At 46.7% G+C, this 26563-nt stretch overlaps 1 protein-coding gene across 4 annotated transcripts in view; it reads left to right on the top strand.

Moving 5' to 3' along the window:
• The window catches only part of CUX1 (cut like homeobox 1), a 1145546-nt gene that overhangs the window by 263283 nt on the left and 855700 nt on the right, over window positions 1-26563 (top strand). For all 4 annotated transcript variants that reach the window (XM_069226953.1, XM_069226954.1, XM_069226952.1 and 1 more), the window contains exon 3: window positions 8314-8361. In XM_069226953.1, coding sequence (XP_069083054.1) covers window positions 8314-8361 — 48 coding nt within the window. The remainder of the gene's footprint in view (window positions 1-8313; window positions 8362-26563) is intronic.

Raw genomic sequence — 26563 nt, 5'->3', positions numbered from 1 at the left:
AGACATGCAGAGTCTTCTTCCCATGTCTGGCGAAGGGCCCTAATGAGATGCCCACATTCTCACTTGCGGCTTTGTAGAGCCACACGATTATGTGCCATTTGGCACCCAGGGTATGCAGCGCATGGATGATGGCGTGGGTGGATGGGGGGGCGCCTCATCAACTATGTGCCATAGGAGTCGACAATGTGTTGTCTTGACGGAGATGGTCAAACGTTGGCAGCTGGTGGTCCCAGCAAAGGGAAACCACTATATCTAAATTTGTCATGCCATGTCCCAAGACCGTTCACCCTGTAAAAACTTGGGAATTAGGCAGAGTTTAAAAAGGGATGTCAGGGGCATAATGTACCATTCTGCTTGGTAGGTATTTTTGGGCCACCCAGACATGCAGGGAACAGGAGTGGTGCAACTTAATAGAGGGCAGTAGGAGCTGCCAGGTAAGATCAGGGTTTAGAGGGCCCCTCTCCTGTGCTCGTTTCATAGAGATTTCTGCCTGCCAGCCAGTGGGACTCCCATTGAAATTGGGTGGTGAGACACTAGGACTCAAAGAAAGAGGCACCTAAGCCACCCCGACCCACCGGCCATTGCAGTTTGCGAAGATACATGAGGTGCCATTTGTTATCCTAGAGCAAATCCCCGAGCATCGTGTCCAGTACCCAAAAGAAGGAACGGGATGCATAGACTGGTACACTGGCATAATAGTATTTCAGCCGGGGGAGGACAATCATTTTGATAAGGTAATCCTGCCCATAAGGGCTAGGGGCAGTCGCTTCCAGAATCGGGTCTGGGATTTGAGGGTGGTGAGTGCCCGCTTCAGGTTGCCCTCGAACAAGGCTTGTTGAGAGTGCTAGAGATGAATACCTAGGTATCTGACCTTTGCCCCCTCCCAAGTCGGGTGAGCCTTGCTGAACCGTAGTGCCTGGGGAGCCGCATCCTTGCATAGGGGGAAGATGTATGTCTTGGTCCAGCTGATGCAGAGGCCGGCCACAGTTTCAGAGCCCTGGAGGGTCTTGTGGATTGACCTGGTACTGTGGTGACATCCCGGAGATAGAGTAACAGGTCACCAGCATATAGTAACATTGTGTGAATTGTGCCGGCTAGTGGGAGCCCCAATGTATGCCTTCTGTGCGGAGACGACGGACCAGAGGCTCCGTGGTGATGACAAATAATATGTGGAAGAGAGGGCACCCTTGGTGAATCCCACGACTAATGAGAAATGAAGCAGAGATGGATGGTCCGGACCTTACTCGAGTGGATGGGCTGGTGTATAATAGTTTTGTGTACGCCAAGAGGCTCCCACCGATTCCCAGGTTTGATGATACATTAAAATATAGGCCAGGACAGGGTGTCAAACGTCTTCTCTAGATCAAGAATGAGACCTGCATGGGGGAACTGCAGTGACCATTGAGGTCCATCACGTGGAATACCCTCTGAAGGTTGGGCGATGTGCTGCGGCCCATAACGAATCCAGTTTGATCGGGATTTATGATTTTAGGTGGAATCTGAAGGTAGTGATTCACAAATATCCTCCCCAATATTTTAATAATCAGCGCCCAGAATAGTTACTGGCCGGTAAAAAGATAAACGAGTAGGGTCCCTATCTAGTTTGAGTAGGGATATGAGGAGGGATTCCTGGAGGGGTTCTGGAAGTGCCCCGGTGGTTAGCGTCTTTTGATAAACTTCGGCCAGCTTCGAGGCCAAGTGGGTGGAAAAGCCATCCAAGCCCGATGTTTTGTTATCAGCCAAGTCATGGATGACCACCTTGATGTCTGCCACTATAATCAAGGCCACTAGTTCCTCGTGTTCCACAGCAGTGATGGTGGGAATGGGTAGATGCTCTAAGAAGAGCTCTTCTGTGTCCAAGTATGCGGTTGGGAGGCCATGTAAAGGGTACAGTAGTATTCAGTGAATGCTTGCAGTATGGCAAGCTGCGAGCGCATGCAGGTGCTGTCAGACGAGCCCATTTCAGTAATGGGAGGAGAACTGAATTTATCCAGTATTGGTTCTTTCCTAAATTCACAAGCTTGAATCATCCGACTCCCACTTCGACGGGGGTGATTCAAGCATGTGAAATTATGAAAGATACCAATACTGGATAACTGTAGTTACAAGTAAGTAACTTGTTTTCTTCTACTGCGCCCACCACACCAGGAGATGGCCAGGCTTATCTTCACTGGAATGCACTCGAGCAGTGTAGGCCATGAAATTATAACATCGGAGGCACTGTAATAGTGCCGCATGTGAAGATTTGGCTGCCACCAGTGTCTCGCTCCCTGTGGCGTCGTATGGGGCTTGCTGCTACGAAGAAACGTTCTATATAGGCAAGAGGGATTTCCTAGAAGAGCAGTTCATCTAGGATGTTTTGGGGAAGGCACCATGTAGGGACTGGCAGGGTAGGGACCCTACAGTCCACGTCTAGTATGTGTGTTGCATGGTCAGATACCACTCGTCCTAGATACTAAGAATGGGGAGTAGGAATGTGGAGCACAGGAAACGTTCCAGGTGGACATACAAGTCATGAGGGGCCAGGTATTGCAAGTATAGTTTGGCATGTGTGTTCTTGGTCTCCAGGCTTCCGAGAGGGACCATCTCTGAACCCATTGAGCAAATTACGAAGAGTGGAGGTGTGCAGGCGCTTGCGAGAGTGGCAGGTGCGATCTGTCTAACTGAATGTTGAGAATATTATTGTAGTCCCCTCCTAGCACCCATGGTAGGTCCACCTAGTGGGCCAGTATCCGTGACAGAGAGGCCCAGAATGCAGACTGATATGAGTTCAGTGCATATATCCGCCCTAGAAACATATGGACTCCATCTAGATGGCCTTTCACAAATACATATCTGCTATTATCATCCACTGTGTTGAACGGCTGGAAGGGCTGCCCGTGTTTACCCAGATCAGAACACCTTTTGCATGTGCTGGTGGTGTTATCGGTTTCAAGGAGTAGACTAATGTGTGCATTTTGCAGGTTGATATAGGAGTAAACGGAAAGGCAGCGGCCTGGTGTGTGCATGCCACAGATGTTAAGGGTTAGAAGTCTGATCTGTTGGTTGTGTGACATGAGTCGGAGGTGTACAAGAGTGTGCAAGGATTATGGGCCCTGGTTTGGTGAGCCACTGTCTAACTCTCCCCAGCCACACTGGAGACAATAAATGTCATGTCATATACTTGTGCTGTTCGGCAAACTAGGGCAAAAACAGAGAACAGAACTGGAACAAAGTCAGGAGCCTACAGTAACAGGCTGTATGCCCAAACAGTCATGTTTGAGACATTTCTGTATCTGGGGTTCTGTAATGAACCATGAGGTTGATGGGATAGTATTGGGTTGTCAGGTAGCGGGCGGGAAATCTGAATGTATGGTAGTCCTGGTCTCGCTGGTGTATTCCCCTTTTCCGTGGGATATGGTCACAATGGTTTGATGGCTCATGGCGCCCTAAGGGGTGGGGGAAATCCCCTGATGCATCTGAAGTGGTTTGGCCAGCCTAGGAGAGAATGCTATGAAACTTGTCCGGGCGGAGTTATGTTACAGGGACATGGAGAGCGTCATATCAGTTAATTGGCTATCTTCCAGGTGACCAGGGGAGCAAGAAGGGTCTTTAAGTGCTAGTATGGACTCGAGGAGTCTTAATCTGAGCTGCTGGTGAAATTTACTTTGGATCCATTGAGGGTGACGACTGGCGGAACGCCAGTGCTGTGGCAACGGCTAACTGCCTGTCCTTCCTCAGCTCCTTGCACCCTAGGGCCTGCAGGTGATGTGGCAGTAGTGAAATCACCCCGACCCCTTCATCGTTTGGTACCTGGAAGTCTGTTTACACCAGTGGGAGGTCAGTCCTATGCCTGGTAGGGCTCAGTAAAAAAAATAAAAATGTGTACACTGGTTGCGGATTAGCTTTAGCTTTGCTGAATAGAGCAGCGAGGATTCGACATGCAAATCTCAGAGCTTGCGCTTCAGATAAAGGAACGAGCAGAGTTGTCCCTGCGCTAATGAGGAAGCAGAATGACCACAGCGCGGGGCTGCAAGCTCATTGCTGGACATTGTGCGCCCTCTCAAAGGAGAAATATTGGGAGAGGGTCGAGGTGGGGTTGAAGAATTTCACCCAGTCTTCCAGGAAGGTGTTTGTGTGGTAATTCTCATCCCCCTCAAGGAGACCAACCACTTGTATGTTTTTGCACGAGCTCGCCCTTCAATGTTGTGTGCATGGCTTTCCAGGCATTGGAGCCTTTTGGCAAGATCATGGGTGGTTCGTACTTGGTTGCTCATTTGGGGTGCAAGATCTCTCTGGGAACCTTCCGAGTCAGTCACTCTGGAGGCCAGTTTCCGGTGGTCATCTCGTAATAGGCCGCATTCTGCCTGGAGTTCTTCGATTTTGGTTTCAGCTGAAGTGGGAGGGGGGGGTCTCATTCGCATGTAGGGTGGCATCTAGCTTGTCGCCGGGGTCTTGTAATGTAGGTGTGCTCATGCTTGTCCTTTGTGATCATGTGGTGTGGGAGTGGGGGAACAGCGGCCTGGACTCCTCTCTCATTGACTTGTGGTAGCCCATGCTAGGGATTCACGGAGGAGTACATTATGAAATAGATGACATGCTTAACTCAAATATAATTCAACAGATATCTTTTCATTTTCTGGCACGTTATTTTGAGTATTTGACACCATACCTTTGTTTCTGCAACAAAGTATGCTAAATTCACTGTATTAGAAGATTTGAACATGCATCTTGATAATATAGATAATCCTAATTCCAAATCTTTAATTCCTTGCTCAGAGGCGTTTGACATTGCACAGAAAATTCAGTTGCTAAAACATAAAGCGCAGCACATATTAAAGCCCATCTTTACTAATCTCAGTCCTTTAATAGTGGCAGCCTCTCTACATGTGATCTGGGTTGATAATATGGCATACTCTTCTTTGAAGAGCTCAATAAGCTTTAAACAGCTACCACTTGCCGCTTATGATAGTCAGGACCTCGGCTCAGATTAGTGCCAGTATGCTATCCGAGCACTCAGAGACTTGGATATAACTCTTTCAGTTGCTCATCTGTTAGTTATGAATAATTGAATTGAATAACTCTGACTCTACTTAAAAAAGACAGTCTCCTGGAAATAAGCCTACTGCACCATGGTTCAGGGATTTTCTAAGCGCTACACAAATGTTTGTAAAACTTTAGGTAGTAAGTAGGAGGCACACCTATAATGTAATGCCAAACTAGTTAACAAAGCATGTATAGAAAGTTATCATATTCACAAAGTATGCAATAAGTGCGGATCAGATTTGGACAGAATTGAAGATATCAATAATTTAGTGAAAAAATAACACTCTAGAATAAATTATGTGAGTACTTGGTTATTTTTTCCAGGATAAATTTGCAGCTAGTGTTGGATTAGCTGACTTTATCTGATACAGCCTTGTCCGTCCCCTCTGAAGATGCTTTAGAATAGTTTTTGGCCTTCTCCATTGCAGAAACGTGTACTGCACTGCTGGCTAGTAAGTCTGGTTCCAGCTGACCCCTAACCCTCGCACATTTTTGCGCTAGGCTCTGAAGCTATAAGTTCTGCTACCACTAATTTATTAAATGCTTCACTCTTAGTAGTCACAGTTGTCAGCACTATGTTGAAAACATTCCACAGTCATGGAAAAAAAACATTGCACACCCCAACTTCCTCAATAACTGCAGTCATAATTCACTTTTTCCCCTTTCATCAAAAATTATTGAGGAATGTGTCAGTGCTCAACTCTGTGTTTCTTAAACCCAATTAGTCAATGCATGGCACTCAGTCTAGTTTTCAACCCCAACACAGCAAAGAAACAGTCCTACTGGATGTCATAGCGGATCTTAGAGCCATCCTGGATAGTTCAAACTCCAGCAGTCCATCTTAGTCATCCACAATCCATCCTGAACCATCTGAAAGAGCTGCATGGCTTCCAATGCGCAAAAGATGCAGGTTCAAGGCAATGTTTTAGTCTACAACGCCCTGACAAATGAAGGACACACATCCAGAACTTCACCTTTTGTACCCTCAAGAGCCCCATGATCTTCAGATGCCAGACTAGCATGCTGCACAAAAGTGAATCACAGTTGCATGGGTTGGCTTTCTTTTGCCTTGTGGTGTCAAAACTCTGGAACTGCTGTCCATAGGCTTACAGTATCTGAAGACATTTTCTGGAAAAATACTTAAAACATGGCCTTTTAGTCATTAATTCTTACTTAATAGTACAGTGGATATAAATCGCTCAGTTAATCCTTCAGCACCAGGACGCCCAGTTCTAGGCATCAGTGCTCTTTATAAAAATGTCATTCTTTCAGGTGTTAGTTGTTCCAGAAGTTGACCATATTGCATATCAAGCTGAGGGCAGAATATCTTCCATGCGTCAGAAATGATATGGTTGCCATCCAAAGGCGTGCCACGAGTAAGAATGGAATTAGTCAACTCAACAAAGGTCCTCTGGTGATGGGGCAAGCCATATCTGAACTGCTTTGCTGCTGAGAGCAGCAAGAATTGGCAGTTTTACCATAGTAGGCATTGGAAACTAGAATAGAGGTAGATGCCTATTTAATAAAGGACATTTCCATAATTTGCCTGTTCCCCTCATTCTGAGAGTCGAGTTAGAAGATCATCCTCGTTGTTTTAGTTTGGTTATGACACGATTGACCTACTTCATTTGTCAACGAAGCCCTTAATGCATCTCGAGGCTCAGCACTTTTTTTTGTCCAGGCACATGGATCAAACCACCATGCTCATTCATTACACTGGTATTTTCTTCACCACATCTCCCATTCATTATTTTACATTTCAAACAATTAGATCTTTTCTCTGGCATGATGGCACCGTTTTTATTACAGTGTTTCATGTCAGTGAAACGCATCGTAAGGTTGTCTAGTCTTGAGAGCTCTACTTTCCATTTGTCCTTCGTAGACTGAAAGTCAACCTACTTTGCCTTTGTTTTTTTTTTTGTACTTCTGGGCACCATTGTTTACGAGATCCTGTCTTGTATAATAATGATGGAAGCTGCGCATTTTTTTTAACCCACTACTCTTTTAAGATAAATCGAGCTTGCATCAGTCTTTTTGTGTCCTGCGCTCTCCAACACATCTGTTAAGGGACCTCGGCATCAATCCTTGCTGCATCTACCACATGCTCATGGTTAGTACCACAGCTTAAAGCCCTCATGCATCTTGCTAAATGTGGGAGTCGTGAAGGTACCTTTTTCAGAGTAACCCGCAGCAATACCTTTTCCTTTCTACTAAAAACATTTAGATATTTCTTCATCTTTATGCAATTCTCAACCAAATATGTCAGCCTGACAACTCAGTGCTTTATGGACTGGGGTGGTGGCGCATCTTGACACCTTGTTTCCCTCCATTCTGTTGGTCGGGCACTTTTCATACCCCTTTCCATCCACTCAGCTGTCCTTACTAAACATTCTCTGCAAATTATGCACCAGTCCCATTAAGCCTCAAGATCCAGTCAGGGCTGTCATGATTATTTGGTTCATTTTACTTATGGGCTAATCAGGAGATTGTGTACCCTTATCCTTTCTCTGGTGATGTGTGTGATCCATTATGAAAGAGTGTAGCCTATTTTTCTGAATGCATCTCTAGGCAATTCTCTCCCTCGTCACATCAATTAGATCTACTGTGTAAGCTAGTGCAGACCACGATTTTGTAGAACATCATCCAGCCCAGCAAGTTTTGTCATTTTTTGACATTTGTGATTGGTAAATTCAATTAAGAACAATGTCTAGGAGTCTCCCTGTTTAATTTGGGAAGGAGAACTGTAACACATAAACATCGTTCTCCGGCTAAAGGGATTTTAAATGCTGAAACTAGTCCTCTTTTATTTCAGAAATGCATACAGAGATACTGTGGAATCTGAGTTGCAACTATAAATGTTCCCATAATTAGTTGATAAACTTTCTTAGAGCATTAAAACGTATTTGATTTTTTAAATTCCAGGTATAATTTCAAAATTTTTGTCCCCTCATGTTTAAGTGTTTTCTGACTTCTTACGTAAACCTATTGAAAAAAAAGCAGAAACAAGCATTTGGTGCTTAATACTATTTGTTTCTGTGGTTTTGCATTGTCTTAATCCAGATGTTTAGAAGAACTCAGTACTATTTGCCAACTTCAGTTGAAGTATTGAGCTACGCAAAAATATGATATTAATAGGAGTATCAGAGTTTTACATTGCAGTATTGGGAGGAGCACTGAAGGACTGAATAAGTATACATTTTAAATTGGGTGTATGTTTATAGGAATCATATTATTAAAAATAGCTTATAAAATTATCTAACCATCATTTATTTGTCCCATTAATTACAGGATTTACGCAAACAAGTAGCTCCTTTATTGAAGAGCTTCCAGGCTGAGGTAAGAGTTTACACTTTCACTTACCTAAGTTTTGATATAGAAAGCCTGTGGAATTATGATACTGCGCAGTGATGTTAAGAGAGGGTAAAGTCCCATAAACAAATGGCAAAGGCTTGAATCCTGAGTGCCTTTCCTCACTTGTTCAGAAAAACTCGACTGAGGATTAGAGCTGCTTACCAATTTCCATTAGGACATGATGTGGGGGCCAGGCCTAAGTAAATTAAAACCCATCTCATAGATAAGGGTATACAGTTTGGCAAGATACAGTGAGAATGTTGAAGCATTTTAGTTGATGGCATGCTGTAGGATCCACATAAACAAAGACACCATAAGATGACCTCTGGGCGCATCTGAGTGGTCAGGTCAGGCAGGTGATGTCACAGTCCCCTCCTGATTTGTGGTCACCCTGTTAGGGCTATTTAGGGTCTCCCTCTTGAGTTGGTCCTCCGATTCGACGTGCAAGATTCCAGCAGGACTCCTCTGCAATGTTTACTTTGACTTCTGGCCACTGGAACCACAACTGGACTTAACCGGAACCTACAATCTGCAGCTCCAGTGACAACTTCGCCCTGCAACATTATTTCTCCAACTCCTTCCAGGAACTCCAACATTTCCCCAGCTGTGCATCCTCTGAGGGCAGCAATTCTTCAGTCTGCGCCAAGAAGCAAGAAGGAATCTCTCTTGGAGTTAAGGAGTCACTTCCCTGCATCTGCAGGCATCAACTGCAACAACGACCGGCCACGTGGATTTTCTCTCCTGCAATGCTGCGTGGATGCTGTAACACAGGTGATGGTCCTAAGTGGTCCCCTCGGTCCTCTCTACCAGCTGTCCAGAGTGGGAGGTAGTGAGTCTTTGCCTTTCCTTGCAAGACGATACCCGTGTGCACCACAACTCTTGCAGCTACCATGGCTTGTTGGCTCTTCATCCAAGGGATCTTTTGTCTCCGTGTAGCCTCGGCCTCCATGCAGCGTGTGGTCTCCTGCCCACTGCTCCAACGACGTGGGACTCTTCCAGGTGTGTTGAGTGGGACTCACTGTGAATCCTGTGCATGCTGCCTGTGAGTTGCCTGTGAGGGCTGCATCCATGACTTCTGACTCTCCTGAGTGTTGGGGGACACCTGAGCCTCCGCTCCATGGATTGGATCCCGTCGGACCTTCCTGGTCACCAGCAGCTCTGTAACTTCTCTTCTACTACTCTTGCTTTTGCCATGGCTTGTTGGTGGTTTTTCAACACTGCTGATGGACTGCAACTCTTCTTCTGACATGGGACATTGACTGCATCACTCCTGGAACTCCTCCTGTGCTGCATAGCTGACTCCTGGTCTTCACTGTCGACTTGGTCCTGCATCTCCAGAAGAGTGGGTAGTGGCTCCTGCCCCAACCGGACACTGCAACTTGAACTAGACTTTGTCCTCTTCATTTGCAGGTTCTCTTCTATCTGGATCCATCTTCTGTTTCTTGCAGTCTTTCCTGGCTCTTGCACTGTCCTTTTACAAAGTTTCTCTGTGGGTTTAGGAAAAAACAGGTACTTACCTCTTCTATACTGGTCAATGGGGGGTACTCTGGTACGTACCTTTTGGGCTTCCTAGTTCCTCCAGCTCCCCTCTATAGATTACACTTACCTGGGTGGGGGTCTGCCTTTCGCATTCCATTTTGTTTTTAGAATATGGTTTGTACTCTCCACTAGGGTCACTATTGTATATTGTAATTCCACTACCTATGTCCAGCTACATAATGGAAACGCCAAACCTAAGCATGTTTGGTATCAAACATGTTGAAATCGTACCCCAATACTGTTGCAAGTATTGGAAGTATGGTTCCATGAACTCTGGGGGCTCCTTAGGAGACCACCCTGCATTTCTACCACTAGTCTTACAGGGTTTTCCAGGCAGCCCAAGCTGCTACCACCCCTCAGACAGGTTTCTGACCTCCTGCACTTTGATCTGATCAAGCCCAGGACAGCAGAACAAAGGATTTCTTTTGGGAGAGGGAGGTAACACCCTCTCCCTTCGGAAATAGGTGTGACTGGCTTGGGAGGGGTATCCTCCCCAAGCCACTGGTATGCTTTGAAGGGCACATTTGGTTCCCTGCATGCATAAACCACCGGTTAAGGGATCCCCAGTCCCTGCTCTGGCATGAAACTGGACATTTGAAAAGGGAGTGACCACTCCCCTGCCCATCACTACCCCAGGGGTGGTGCTCAGAGCTCCTCCAGAGGGTCCGTGGGTTCTTCCATCTTGTTTCCAAGTTTGACAGGGAACTCTGGGAGCATCCTAGTGGCCAGGCAGGTGACATCATAGCCCCCTCCTGATAGGCGCTTACTTGGCTAGGTGACCAATCACCCCTTTCAGGGCTATTTAGGGTCTCTCTCTTGGGTGGGGTCCTCAGATTTGGCTTGCAAGACACCAGCAGGATTCCTATGCAACCTCCACTTCGACTGGAACTGCAACTGGACCCTCCAGGAACCGAGAGCGCTGCAATCAATGAAGAAGACTCTTCTGTAACATTGTTTCCACGACTCCTGCAAGGTTTGCAACATTCCCCAGCTGTGCACCCACAGAAGACAGCAACTCTTCAGCCTGCACAAGAAGAAGAAGGAATCTCCCTTGAAGTGAAGGAGTCACTCCCCTGGATACGCAGATACCTGCTGCAACGACGACCGGCTGCATGGATCTCCTCTCATCCTGAGCTGCATAGATCCTGGATTATGAGTGGTGGTGGTGGTCCGAAGTAGTCCTCTTGGTCCTCTCTGCCAGCTGTCCAACTTCAGAGAAGCTAAGCCCTTGCCTTCCCACGCAGGACAATACCCCCGTGCACCACATCTTTTGCAGCTGCCAAGGCTTGTTTGCATCTCCTCCAAGGGATCTTCAGGGGACGTGCAGCTCCAGTCCCCAGCACTCCTTCTTGCGACACACAGCCCTCTGCGTGGTTCTCCTGTGGCGTGCAATCCCTTTCTGTAGTGCTGCGTGAGCTCCTTCTGCACTGTCCCCGTCGTGAGGGACTCCTGTGGATGCTGCCTCTGCTCCTGTGGACTCTCTGTGACGCTGAGGGTCCCCTACGACTCAACCTCCTGGGATCAGTCCTCCTGGACCTTGCTGGTCCCCAGCAGCACCACTTTTCCCCTAACTGTGTGTGTGCCTTTGCCAAGGCTTGTTGGTGGAATTCCTGCACAGACACCCGTCTGCAATCTTCATTCCAGCGTGGGACATCTGCATCCATCAGGAACTCTTCTCCGGATCCAGGGCTGTAGTGCTGACCTGTTCTTCCCCACCATCGACCAACTCCTGCAAGTACAGTTGGGTGGTTAGTAGCTCCTACTCCTCCTGGACTCGGTCCCCGCTCTCCACAGGTCTGCCTTCTTCAGGAATCTACTGCTGGTTTCTTGCAGTCTTGTCTGGGTGTCTTCTTTTCTTCTTTTTCCTCCTTTTGGGTGGTTTGGAGAAATTCCACTGATTTACTCCTCCTTTCCTGGTTGCTCGGGGGTACTGTGTTACGTACCTCTGTGGTTTTCTAGTACTCCTAGCTCCCTCTACAGATTCCACTTACCTAGGTGGTGGGGTCCTGTGTTCGCATTACATTTTTTTTAGTACATGGTTTGTGCTCCACCTAGGGTCACTTTTGGTTATTGCTATTTGCACTGTTTTCTAACCTTTTCTATGCTGTTTTCCGATTACTAATATATGCATCTATTGGAGGATTGCCCTTACAGGGAGTGCAGAATTATTAGGCAAGTTGTATTTTTGAGGATTAATTTTATTATTGAACAACAACCATGTTCTCAATTAACCCAAAAAACTCATTAATATCAAAGCTGAATATTTTTGGAAGTAGTTTTTAGTTTGTTTTTAGTTTTAGCTATGTTAGGGGGATATCTGTGTGTGCAGGTGACTATTACTGTGCATAATTATTAGGCAACTTAACAAAAAAAAATATATACCCATTTCAATTATTTATTATTACCAGTGAAACCAATATAACATCTCAACATTCACAAATATACATTTCTGACATTCAAAAACAAAACAAAAACAAATCAGTGACCAATATAGCCACCTTTCTTTGCAAGGACACTCAAAAGCCTGCCATCCATGGATTCTGTCAGTGTTTTGATCTGTTCACCATCAACATTGCGTGCAGCAGCAACCACAGCCTCCCAGACACTGTTCAGAGAGGTGTACTGTTTTCCCTCCTTGTAAATCTCACATTTGATGATGGACCACAGGTTCTCAATGGGGTTCAGATCAGGTGAACAAGGAGGCCATGTCATTAGATTTCCTTCTTTTATACCCTTTCTTGCCAGCCACGCTGTGGAGAACTTGGACGCGTGTGATGGAGCATTGTCCTGCATGAAAACCATGTTTTTCTTGAAGGATGCAGACTTCTTCCTGTACCACTGCTTGAAGAAAGTGTCTTCCAGGAACTGGCAGTAGGACTGGGAGTTGAGCTTGACTCCATCCTCAACCCGAAAAGGCCCCACAAGCTCATCTTTGATGATACCAGCCCAAACCAGTACTCCACCTCCACCTTGCTGGCTTCTGAGTCGGACTGGAGCTCTCTGCCCTTTACCAATCCAGCCACGGGCCCATCCATCTGGCCCATCAAGACTCACTCTCATTTCATCAGTCCATAAACCTTAGAAAAATCAGTCTTGAGATATTTCTTGGCCCAGTCTTGACGTTTCAGCTTGTGTGTCTTGTTCAGTGGTGGTCGTCTTTCAGCCTTTCTTACCTTGGCCATGTCTCTGAGTATTGCACACCTTGTGCTTTTGGGCACTCCAGTGATGTTGCAGCTCTGAAATATGGCCGAACTGGTGGCAAGTGGCATCGTGGCAGCTGCACGCTTGACTTTTCTCAGTTCATGGGCAGTTATTTTGCGCCTTGGTTTTTCCACACGCTTCTTGCGACCCTGTTGACTATTTTGAATGAAACGCTTGATTGTTCGATGATCACGCTTCAGAAGCTTTGCAATTGTAAGAGTGCTGCATCCCTCTGCAAGATATCTCACTATTTTTGACTTTTCTGAGCCTGTCAAGTCCTTCTTTTGACCCATTTTGCCAAAGGAAAGGAAGTTGCCTAATAATTATGCACACCTGATATAGGGTGTTGATGTCATTAGACCACACCCCTTCTCATTACAGAGATGCACATCACCTAATATGCTTAATTGGTAGTAGGCTTTCGAGCCTATACAGCTTGGAGTAAGACAACATGCATAAAGAGGATGATGTGGTCAAAATACTCATTTGCCTAATAATTCTGCACTCCCTGTATAGTATTTTGTGGTATTGTGTTCCAGAAATATAGTACCTTTATTTTTGTACAACTGAGTGTTTTTTCAAGTGTGTATGTGCTGTGTGACTACAGTGATAATGCATGAGCTTTGCATGTCTCCTAGATAAGCCTTGGCTGCTCATCCTTAGCTACCTCCTGAGAGACTGGCTTCTACACACTGCCTACATTTCACTAAGAGGGGATACCTGGACCTGGTATAAGGTGTAAGTACCTTAGGTACCCACCACACAACAGGCCAGCTTCCTACACTCAGGGCCAGCCTTGTGCAACTCCTCATGGAACAGTCCATTCCAAGCTGCAAGATGAGGTCCTCTTGAGACGGGAATACAAACAGGCCACCTCTTTCTTTTTTTATTTTATTCTGTTTTCGCTGATTTCGAGAGCATTGTTTACCAAACTGTAGGTTGTGAGCCACATAATTCTGGATCTTTAGAAAGTGAAAAAGCAAGACCTAAGGATGCCTATAAACTTTGCATTTATCTTGTCACAGTTACTGTGCTTCAAATACAGAGGTCCAATGTCAGCCTGCATGTTCTAACTGCTGCTCATTGTTTTAACATGGAGGTTGGTGTTTACTTTTCTTTCTCGGACTGCAAAGTGAGAGGTGTTTTTAAAGTCAAGTATATGACAAACTTGCTAGATTACAGGGAATGTGAAAGGAAAGGCTGTTGGAGGCCATTTTTTGTAACACAACTAAATTTAAATGCATGTAAACACACTGTGCACACATTTCAGAATATATTAGCAGGTAGGAAATTAAAACTTATGCACATTTTTCTTGCAATTCTGGAGTGTAATGTAAACAAAGATTTTAGTAGGTAGAAAATAAATTAAGACTCCATGGTGATGTGCAAATGTTAATATTTACTGAAGCCAGACTTCCACACATTATCATTTATGTCTTATTTAGTTTTAAGTAAAACTGTATGTTTAGTGGCCATTTCAATGAAAAATGTAAAATCTGTAAATGACAGTGCACCACCACACAGTGCTTTTATAATATATTTGTGACGTTGTGCTCTAAAATGCACCAGCAGCAGCTACATGTAACGGCCGTACCACTCTACTGCTGAATAAATTTACTACACTTTGTGTGATGTACTATCCCTATAACTTCAGATATTAACATTAATGACAGCACCCACACTGTGAAAATCGTTCCAGCACCACTGGTGCAAAGGTATTGAAATATGTCCTAAAAATCTGTTTTCAAAGAAAATTGCGGAAATTCAAGTCATGAAATACCAGAAATCAGAGGGAAAGTGAAGAGCCTTTAATGTACTCAACCTCAACCCTGGAAGCATACGGAGTAACTGCCAGAGAGGGTAACCAAGTCCAAGAGTCACAGTGGAGTCCAGGAGGAGCAGGAGCTGCTACCCACCCAGCTGAAGTTGCAGGAGTTGATCGAGGGTGGGGAAGAACAGGTCAACACTGCAGCCCTGGATCCGGAGAAGAGTTACTGATGGATGCAGAAGATGTCCCACGAGTGAAGATTGCAGATGGGTGTCCGTGAGGCATTCCACCAACAAGCCTTGGCAAAGGCAAACGCTCGATTAGTGGAAAAGTGGTGCTGCCGGGGATCAGCAAGACCCAGGGGGAGTCACAGGGGCCCGTCAGCGTCGGAGCAGACGCAGCACCCACAGGAGTACCACAGAACAGGAACACAGAAGGTGGAGCCCACACAGCACCACAGAAAGAGAACCCACACAGAGGTCTGAGCATCGCAGGAAGGAGTGCTGGGGACTGGAGCTGCACGTTGCCTGAAGGTCCCTTGGAGGAGATACAAATAAGCCTTGGCAGCTGCAACAGACGCAGTGCACGGGGGTCCTGCGTGGGAAGGCAAGGGCTTACCTCCTCCGAATTTGGACAGCTGGCAGAAAGGACCAAGAGGACTACTCCGGACCACCACCACCCATGATCCAGGATCCACACAGCTCAGGATGAGAGGAGATCCATGCAGCCAGTTGTCGTTGCAACAGGTGCCTGTGGATGCAGGGGAGAGACTCCTTCACTCCAAGGGAGATTCCTTCTTCTTCTTATGTAGGCTGAAGAGTTGGTGTCTTCTGAGGATGCACAGCCAAAGAAATGTTGCAAACCTGGCAGGAGTCGTGGAAACAATGTTGCAGAAGAGTCTTCTTTGTTGATTTCAGCGTTGTCGGTTCCTGGAGGGTCCAGTCGTGGTTCCAGTGGCCAGAAGTCGAAGTGGAGGTTACAGAGGAGTCCTGCTGGATTCTTGCAAGCCGAATCTGAGGACCCACCCAAGAGAGAGACCCTAAATAGCCCTGAAATGGGGGATTGGACACCTAGCCAGGTAAGCACCTATCAGGATGGGGCTCTGATGTCACCTGCCTGGCCTGGCCACTCAGATGCACCCAGAGTTCCCTCCCAACGTTGGAAACAAGATGGCAGAACCCGGGACCCTCTGGAGCAGCTCTGAACACCACCCCTGGGGTGGCGATGGACAGGGAGTGGTCACTCCCCTTTTCATTTTTCACTTTAGCGCCAGAGCAGGGACTGGGGATCCCTGAACTGGTGTGGACTGGTTTATGTCTGGAAGGCACCAAATGTGCCCTTCAAAGCATACCAGTGGCTTGGGGAGGCTACCCCTCCCAAGCCTATTACACCTATTTCCAAAGGGAGAGGGTGTTACCTCCTTCTCCCAAAGGAAATCCTTTGTTCTGCCTTCCTGAGCGTGATCAGATCAAGCTGCAGGAGGGCAGAAACCTGTCTGAGGGGCGGCAGCAGCTTAGGCTGCCCGGAAAAACCCTGTAAGACTGGTGGTGGCAATGCTGGGGGACATCTAAAGAGCCCCAAGTGTGCATGGCATCATACTTCCGATACTTGCAACATTATTGGGGCATGATTCCGACATGTTTGATACCAAACATGCCCAGGATCGGAGTAACTATTATATAGCTGGATGTAGGTAGTGACCTATGTTCATTACACTTGTAAAATGGCATCCCCACACTCACAAAGTACAGGACAATGGATGTGGAGTTTGTGGGGGGCACCACTGCTAGTGCAGGGGTGCCCTCACACACAGGTACTTGCACCCTGCCCTCTAGGCTGAGAGGGCCTACCATAGGGGTCACTTATAGTGACCTGGTGCAGTGACCTGTAGTGAAAATGGGTGCATGCACTGTTTTATGCAGACTGCAATGGCAGGCCTGCAGAACCCTTTGCATGGGCTCCTTATGGCTTACAGAATAACTGCTGCAGCCCATAGGGATCCCCTGGAACCCCAATGCCCTGGGTACCTAGGTACCATATACTAGGGACTTACATGGGGGGGACCAGTATGCCAATTGTGGGAAGAAAAAAGTACAGTTACCAAGTTAGAAGGGAGAGAGAATAACTACTGGAGTCCTGGTTAGCTGGATCCCAGTGGACATAGTCAAACACAGACAACAGGCAGAAAAATGAGGGTAACCATACCAAGAAAGAGGGCTCTTTCCTACACAACACCCTCTCCCCCCAAATGAAGGAAAAGAAGGCTGGCCTTGCCCAGATGAGTCTTCATTGTCTAAGTGGAAATATCTGGAGAGTTCATCTCCGTTGGAGTTGTTACTCCCAGGTCTATTTTCCACTGTATATTCCTTTCCCTGTAGGGATATGGACCACCTCAATGATTTGGGGGTTTCTCCTTTTAGCTGTTTGAGCCATAGAAGGGGCTTGTGATCTGTCTGAACAATGAAGTGAGTGCCAAACAGGTGTGGCCTCAGCTTCTTCAAGGACTTGACCACAGCAAAGGCCTCCCTTTCTATAGCTGACCAACACTTCTCTCTGGGGGACAACCTTCGGCTTATAAAAGAAACTGGTTGATCCTGGCCCTCAGAGTTAAGTTGTGAGAGAACTGCCCCAATCCCAACCTCTAAAGAATAAATTTGAACTATGAATTTCTTGAAGTAGTCAGGGCTTTTTAACACAGGTGCAGAGCATGTGGCCTGTTTCAGGCCCTTAAAAGCGGTGTGACAGCTGGCTGGCTACAAAACTTTGTTAGGCATCCTGTTAGATGTGAGGTTATTAAGCGGGGCTACAATGGATCCATATTTCTTGATGAACTTCCTGAAGTACCCAGTGAGGCCTAAGAAGGCTCTTACCTTGGTCTAGTAGGGTGAGTCCAATCTAAAATAATTTGGATCTTCCCCTTTAGCGGTTGAATCTGGCTTCCACCTACCTGGTGGTCCAGATATATACTTAGAGGCCTTGATAGTGAGGTCTGCTTTTTGCACAGCCTCCAAAACATTCCAGAGATTGACCAGGTGGCCATCCCAGGTGGAGGTAAAGACAGCTATGTCATCGAGATAGGTTGCATTGTAGGCTTCCAAACCTTGGAGGACTGTATTCACCAGCCTCTGAAAAGTGGCAGGTGCATTCTTCAAACCAAAGGGGCATCACTGTGAAGTGATAGTGCCCCTCCAGTGGTTGATTGTGGTTTTTGCTTTAGCATCCTCTGACAACTTGATTTGCCAATAGCCTGCAGTCAGATCAAAGGTGCTAAGATACTTGGTAGATGTCAGTGTATCTATGAGCTCATCTGCCTTAGGAATAGGGTGATCATCAGTCTTTGTGACTGTGTTGAGCACTCTCTAATCAACACAGAACCTCATCTCCCTTCTCCATTTTGGGAGTGAGATTTTTGAACTAGCACCACTGTCACCACCTGTATTTTCTTTCCTTGACTAGACGTCATACCAAAAAGACCCTGATGGTACCAACTAATAATACGTAGGCCTTTTTTTCACATAGACCATTCCACTTATTCTCCTAGCTCTGAACTCCAGATAGATCTCAAAGTATCCTATTAACTCCGTCTTCCTTGCATCGTCCAATACAGGATTTCTATCAAATATACATAGTTCGTTATCTGTCCAGTTCTCTCTATCCAATTCATCTATAATCATTGTCATTCTTGCCCCAGAATCAGTTAATAAACCTAACACTTTCCATCAACTTTGATGTTCTCGTAAGGATCAACACAGTTTGATTTGCCTCCTTGAACCACCAATATCACATCTCTTACATTACTTTGCTGATCCTCAGACCGTCTGCTAATCTCCATTTCAGGTACCAAATTGACCTTGTCCTTATTGGACTGACACACGTAAGCGAAATGTCCCAGTTTTCCACAAACTCTATAGTTAACATTTTTTGCAGGACATGGACGACCCTTGAGTGTATGGTTTGGAAAACCACATTGAAAACACATGTTTTTGTTTGGAAAAATTGATTCTTTCCTTCTATTTCCTTCATTTTCTTCTTATTTTGAGTCCCTTGCTTGTAATTCCAAGACTCTGTCCCTGGAGCAACCCCACGTTGCTCTTTGCGAGTTGATTCCTTGAACGATTTTTGTGACAAATCGTTGCTTTTTGTTATGTCACTAGTCACTAGAAGGTGGGGGATTTTCAATGTCAGTAGTTTTTCTTGGACTTTCTTTTCCCAACATCTTAAAACAATTTGATAATGAATCATCGGTGTTGTAAAATTCTCAAACTTGCAGTTTACTGCAAGTATTTGTAATGCTGCTACATAGCAATCAGATTGTTTCATCCTGGCGGTCCTCTCTCGTGAACCATTTGTGCATATTATCTATCAGACTAGGCTGACCATCGAAATGTTTTTCTAATTTCTTCACCACTGGCTGAAACTCATCAATGTCTTCCTGAGCTTCCCCTAAATTAAGTGGTGGTAAATGTTCATAAGTGGACTGCCCTTCAAAATCCAAACTGTGTTCCAACAGAAATCTCTTATTTTCAGGACAATACCTATTCCTTCCTATAGCGGCCCCCAGAGTATATATTTTGTGAAAGCCCTCAACCATGACTTCCAAGGTATGGGTGGATCTCCTGGTGTTTGAAGGAAAGGGGGAGGAGCGCCTACACTCTGCATAATGGCTCAATCAGTGGTGAAGGCTGCACTGTGTTTGAGTCACATAACACACATACAGATAGTGTGCACATCAGTTCTGAAAAACTGTGGCCCGAATTGAGAATGAGTATGTCACAAACACTAACACCCTATATGAATGCATGCTACAGATTAGACATGTAGATTTATTATGTGTGCGTATCACAGTTGACACAAAAGTATTGTTAGTGAAATGGTGTGCGTGACATGCAGAATGTGTGTGTAACTGCCGATACAAACGTATCACACATGTTTAATCCAGCAATCTGCAATCCTGTCATCTGAAGAGTTGAAAGGAGTTCTTTAGCTAAACTTTCAATGTAGACAAGAGTATTTAACTTAAGGAGCTTCTTTTGAACAACAACGAACTCCCTTCCAAGTATATTGTTAAGTGTATGCCCCAAAACGACATGGACACAGGCCCCACCGTACAAAACTTGTGGAAATCAAGTTTGTTAAAAAAAAAAAATAATAATATCTTTTTAATGCTTGATTTAGGGCGTTGCCTTGTAATCAGAATCACGCACCTGTCTTTTATGCTCATGCACGACGTCCGTTTCAGATTTGATAGGGGTGTTGCCTGGCAGCGAGAATCGTGCATATGTATTCCAGGCTCTTGATCTCACGCCTTTTGAGCTCACGTTGCCCGTTGGGGTGTGGTTAGAATTGGCACCAAAATTGTGGTAAGTGAAATCAAGAAATACCAGAAATCAAATGTAAAGTGAAGAGACTTCAGTGGACTCAACCACAACCCTGACAGCGTCAGGAGTAACTGCCACCAGTAAAATATTAACAAACCCCACCACATCCCTAGCATTCTAGTCCACCAACACGCCACTGGATCACATTGCCACATAGGAATGAATGCTGATGTGACATCACCACAAAACCCTTGGAAGTATTCCGAAGCAAGATTCCGGGTGAACTTTCCAGTATTTGTTGCTGCTGTATTTCTTTACTCTGCAAAGCCATTTCAGGCGAGAACGTGCTCATGACAGGCAATCACACACAATCACCATCTCACTTATGTATGACTTTCACACAGAAGTTGATAAATATGGATGTGACCTAATGGCCAGACCTGCCGACTTTGGACCTAGGGAACCAGGTTCTAGTCCCAGCGTTGGCCCAATATCTTTTAATTCTGGGCAAATCTCTTAATCCCCTGTGCTTAAAATAGGATGAGTCTGACCTTGTGTAATGTAATACAGTGTCCATGTAAAAGAGAATTAATAAAATACCTCTTGAATTGCTTCGAAAACAATACAAATTTTCAGCAGTTTCTAACCCTGATTTTTAGGTTTTGCCTGAGACAGCACATGCGCTGTCGCTTGTGAGAGATCTTGGTGAGAGGATGTGGTGTAATGGCCAGAGCTGCCGACTTTGGGGCTTTTTATTAGGAACTAGGTTCAAGTCTGCGCGTCGGCTCAACATCCTGTGATGCTGGGCAAATTACTTAATATCCCAGTGCCTACAAAAAGATTAACGTGCCCTTATGTAATGTAACTGGTGCTCATGTATAATGCTCTGATACATTTGGGTCGAGTTTGTGCGATATAAAAACTGCAAAAAAATAAATAAAAAAAGCTTAGACCACTTCACCCCCAGCCCATTGCTTATCATTCGTTGGCTTTGTCACTTTCATTGGTCTCTTGCTTTAACGTTCTCTTCCTGTATTTGTATGTATGGTGGAGCATGGGCTGAGTACAGCTTCATGTCTATAGCCAGTGTCCTTCCACTGGCCACGCGCTTCTGGAGGTATTTTTTACATTTTCTTTTTTGCACTCCATAAGAGTACATGTGTGCAGTCTGTCTCTCCTGCTCCGTGTTCTTGCTTGCCTCATGGGATAGAGACTTCTAGTTGCAGGTTCCTTACCTTTGAATTCCCCCAGGCGTCAGTCTGGATCTGGAGATTTTTCTTCAAGTAGTATCTCTGCGCGCCGTCAGGTGGAGTCGGTCGACTCCGCGGGCGCCGTGTTCGCCGTGATGACATCGCGGTTGTATACAGGTGCCACCCCGGCACGCTGACGTCAGTTCTTTCCTTTCCGCGCCAGCCTAGGCGCAGATCCGGAGAGAGCTACCTCAGTGACTTTTTGACTACGACAACACTTTTGTCGAATTCTTTTTGACGAGGTCGTGGATGCGTCAAGGGATGTCCTGCAAGACTGGTTTTAAGCCCTGCGACTCATGTCACCAAATGATGTCGGTGATGGACCCACACCTCGTGTGTCTTTGGTGCCTGGACCGTGATCATAACCCAAAGTCGTTCTCCGAGTGTCGGGCCATGAACCCGAAAGCTTTGAGGGAGCGGTCCCCAAAGCTCATGGCAGCCCAACACTCGACTCTGAGTCGCGCACGTTCCCGTTTGAGAGGAAGGTCTCAAGACTGACCGTGGAGTGAACAACACTCTTTGTCCTGGAAGTCATCGAGATATTCTGGTCATAAGAAAAAGAAGTCGAAGAATGACAAGAGTTCTTCAAGTTCACCCCGTCGCTCGGATGATGCAGCGCGGGAAGAGTATCGACACTCTAAGCCTCCGTCCTCGAAGCCTTCATCTGGGCCTGCTCCGTGCTTCCCCGACTTCCCAGGAGCGGGAGCCACCCCTGCCCAGCTCAGAGTTTTATGAGGCAATGTCACAATGCCGGTCGTGCCACAGTGACCTTCCCCAGCGTCGGGTCAGACGTCAACGCTTCCGATGTCAGTTGGGCCCACAATCGACGTCGATCCCATTCTCATACCTGACGACCCGGAGCCGGAACGATGTCGCTCGACGCTGATTCCGTTCTATATGGGCTCTCCTGGGCCCAGGGTTGATCCAGACCCTTATGCTTATGGATACGGGAAGAGTTTGGAGGGGACGCTGGACCCTTTAGAATACCCAAAGGACTGGGTGTAGGATTTGGGTGAATCCAGTGGTCTAGACACCTCCCCTGACACTGGTATGCTCTCTCCTCCTACTGTGGATACAGAGGAGGGTACCTCATACTCCAAGGTGAGGTCTTGAACCTTGAGCTACCTTCTGTGGAGGTTAGGTCTAATATCCTAACCGACAAGCTTCAGCTGGGATCTTCCACATCAGAACCCCTTCTTCCCTTTAATGAGGCACTGACGGACGTCCTTTTGGGTACTTGGTCCAGACCCAGCACAGGGGCTCCTGTGAATAGGCGATTGCCCGCCGCCATCGGCCTGCGCTCACGGACTCAAAATTAATCACCCAACACCCCACGCCTGAGAGCCCTGCCATCCAGGCTTCCTCTTCATCTGGTGCATTCCCTGCCGCACCCAGGGATAGGGAATCAAAAAGACTTGACAACTTGGGGAAGAAGTTGTTTTCTTCCAACAGTCTAACGTTGTGGTCCGTGAACACCGCATGCCTTTTGGGCCGCTATTCCCATACTCTCCGGGTTACGGTCGCACAAGTGCTGCCTAGAGTTCCAGAGGAGGCAGGAGTGTCCTTTTCCAAACCGTAACAGATGGGAGGGACGCAGCGAGGTTCATGATTCGTTGTGGACTGGATACGACCGACTATGGGCAGATCGGTTGCATCAACAGTGGCATTGAGACACCACGCCTCGCTGAGAACACCTGGCTTCTCAGGGGATGTTCAGCAATCCTTGATGGACATGCTCTTTGATGGCGCATGTCTCTTTGGAGACAAGGCGGACTCAGCGCTCGAGCGCTTCAAGGATTCCTTCACAGCCCGGGCCCCTTGGCCTTGCGCCTGCTCCTAGAACCCAGCAGTCCACCTTTTGCCCCTTTCGTGGATACAGAAAGGGCACCCAACCGTGTCCATTCCCCCTGGCCATCGACCTGCGCATGCTGTACAGCCCCTGCATGGCTGCGGATGCAGGATTCCACGCCCTTGGGGATGAGGGAGCCAGCGGGTCGCCCCATCCATCCCAGCCCCCGCTTCAGCCTCCAAACTGTCCTAGTCCGTGGGTACACCAGCAACCATTTGGCAGCAGGATTCGTCATCACCTGCCCCAATGGCAATCCATTACCTCGGACAGGTGGGTTCTCCAGATTATTCGAAGGGGTTACTCCCTCCCCTTCGAGACACATCATCCAGCCATGCCACCTTCATACAATCGCATATCAGAGGATCATATGGCACTTCTCCACGAGGAAGTCCAAGCCCTTTTGGCCAAAACAACTATAGTGAGAGTTCCGCTGCCAGAAGTAGGTTGTGGTTGCTATTTCCGCTACTGGTGCCGAAAAAGGACAGAGGTCTTCGTCTTATATTAGATCTTTGGTCCCTCAAACTCTTCCTCAAGAAGGAAAGGTTCAAAATGTTGACGTTGGCTTAGGTCCTATCTGCCCTGGAGACTGGATGGTCTTGCAGGACTCATACTTCCACATTCCTGTCTTGCCGGCCCACAGACATTGCCTACGATTCGTGGTAGGTCATGAGCACTTTCAGTTTACCGTGGCACCTTTTGGCCTAACCAGTGCCCCTCTGGTGTTCACGAAAGTGATGGTAGTGGTGGCAGCTCACTACTATACGACCGTGAAGTCATCACAGCGAACACGACACCCACGGAGTCGACTGATGCCACCTGACAGTGTGCAGAGGTACTGCTTGAAGAAAAATCTGCGTATCCAGACTGACACCTGGGGAAATTCAAAGATAAGGAATAATCTGAAACTAGAATATGCCTCTACCATATATATCGCTACCAAAGGTAAGAACTTGTACATCACCCTCCCAACTTCCTCTCCCGCTGTCTGTGCTCTGTTACTTCACCCCACCATCTGTGTTGTAGCTTGCTTCCTTCCTCATCCTGTGGGCTTGCTTGCCCTTCCTGCCCTCTTCTAGCCCCCCACCCCCAAACCCTAATGTTGCCCTACTGGTTCTGCCATGCAAACCAAAAAAAAATTGCCAAAGCCAACAGCTCTCACAGACGCAAGAGCTGCTTTCGTTTTGTAAATGTATTTTCTTATTCATGTTGTACAGCAGCATGGCTGCTGGGCAGCATGCATGAAAAAATAATACAAAAATAAAGCAATGTAATGCGGTCAGCGCTAGCTGCTTCGTATCAATTTGTTTCTCTTTACTTTTAGCAGTTTTGCACAGCTGCCGCTCTGCTGTGCAACATGGCTAAATAAAATTGATAGGGTCATAGATCTCATATAGGAGGATCCTATTGGTTTTGCCAATGATAGTTTTTATTGCAGTACTAGATTTTTGAAAGTACAGTAGTGCAGACCTGGCTTACCGGTGTTAAATCTGAGTTAGACATAGGACCTTTCATTTTGGATTAATTCAGTGATGGCTCTATTAGACATCTGACAGAGCTGTTGTGTTTCAATATTCGGTCCAACGTCCTAATTGAAAACACATTTTCTTTTCCAAAACTGCAGCTGGTTTCGTTCAGCTCATGCAGAAAAGGATATAACCTTGCATAACACAGGAAATGAACGGTTGAGAGGAAATCCAAATTCAATTTCGGTCAGATATTTTGAGGCTAAGTCTGCGATTTATGGAAGCAAAGGAATGAAATATGAATTTGAGAGGTAAAGAGCATATGTAGTGGACTATCAATTATTTGCGTTAGAGCTGATTACAGTACAAGGTAGGAAGGTCATTTGGTGTCTAACTACATTAATTAGCCGTCTTTCTCAAGTGCAGCGGCTTAGTTCAGAAAAACAAGGTTCTTTTTAATGCTGAATGGTCCAGCTGTCATCTTGTCTTTGATAAGCAACTACAGAGAATACTATTATTTTTTTAGAAGGAAGTGGTGTGCTCTTCCTACTCACCTGGAGAGAGAGATGCAATCCCTTAACATGATGCAGGGAAAAGAGTCACAGAGCTGCTGGCCGCTGAGGGCGGAGCGCAGAGGCAAGGTCTGGGAGTGGGCGAAAGGGGAGCCCGGAGGATGAAGTCCCCGCCCCATTAGGCAAAGGAGGGAGACACATTGATAGAGGGAGTTTGGAACGAGGAGCACCTCCCCTCTCCCCCCTCATCCCAGATCGCACAGGGGTTGGGAGAGGATATGTGGGTCCTTCATAACGCTTCCCACTAACACTATCTGTGGCTGCTAAGTTTGAGCAGTGCTTGGGGATAGGTCCCACTACCCAGGTTAGTCCCTGTGGTCTGCGGAAGCAGCCCACCTAGGTGTGCGTGCGGCATGCAGCCAGGGCATTGTGAGTACATTATGCACATGGACTGCATTGGGAAAATCCATGGAGCAAGCACCCCTCCTCACCCACCCATGCAAGAGCTTTATATCCCCCTGCAATTCAGTCCTACAGAATCAAGACGTGCTCATGCCCCCACCCCCCCATCACAGCTGTATAGGAGACGCCAAGGCAGTGCCCTGTGGATCACCACTAAGCTACTGGGAAGAAGGCACCAGTGATAAAGGGAACATTGTCATTTTGGACTTTATTACTACCCCCATGCGCCTTCAAGTGATGGACCTACAATGAGCCAGTAAGGTGCCCACACATAAACAGCCCACAGACAGTTTACACAGGGTCATTCAGATGAGAGCCCAGGCAGAGGGGCCATCATGTAGGAGTAAATTGAACGGTACACAATAAAACAAGGCAGTAGGACGGCGCTCTACGGGATGTACACCGCACCCCCAAGAAAAGCCAAGGCAATCAGGGCTGCCTGGGCACTTCACCCTGGCTTGTGGAAACTTTCCTTCAGGATCTTCATGCACAAGGGCCCTGCAGTAATGGGCAGAAAGAGGACACAGAAGGCAGTAATTGAGGCAAAAGCATGGACCCTGAAATGCCCAGGAAGTAGCCCCCTTAATCGAGCATCGTCCGGAATGAGTAGGGCTAGGTGGGCCACCAGGTCTAACTCAGCTGTATTTCGTAAGAGGAGCAGTCCAAGCAATGATAAGAAAACTAGATGTGGGGATCATTAAAAAAAAATGGATAAGAATACAAACCTTGTGAGAGGATCCAGGCCTACCTCCACAGTCCTCAAAGTCGGCTCTAAAACATCCCAGGGAGTCTAGCCAGTCCTGCCCAAAATCAGTGAAAGAATCT

The sequence above is a fragment of the Pleurodeles waltl genome, chromosome 3_2, assembly GCF_031143425.1.
Source record: "Pleurodeles waltl isolate 20211129_DDA chromosome 3_2, aPleWal1.hap1.20221129, whole genome shotgun sequence".
In the NCBI taxonomy this organism is placed as follows: Eukaryota; Metazoa; Chordata; class Amphibia; order Caudata; family Salamandridae; genus Pleurodeles; species Pleurodeles waltl.
This window is presented reverse-complemented; position numbering and strand designations above follow the sequence as displayed.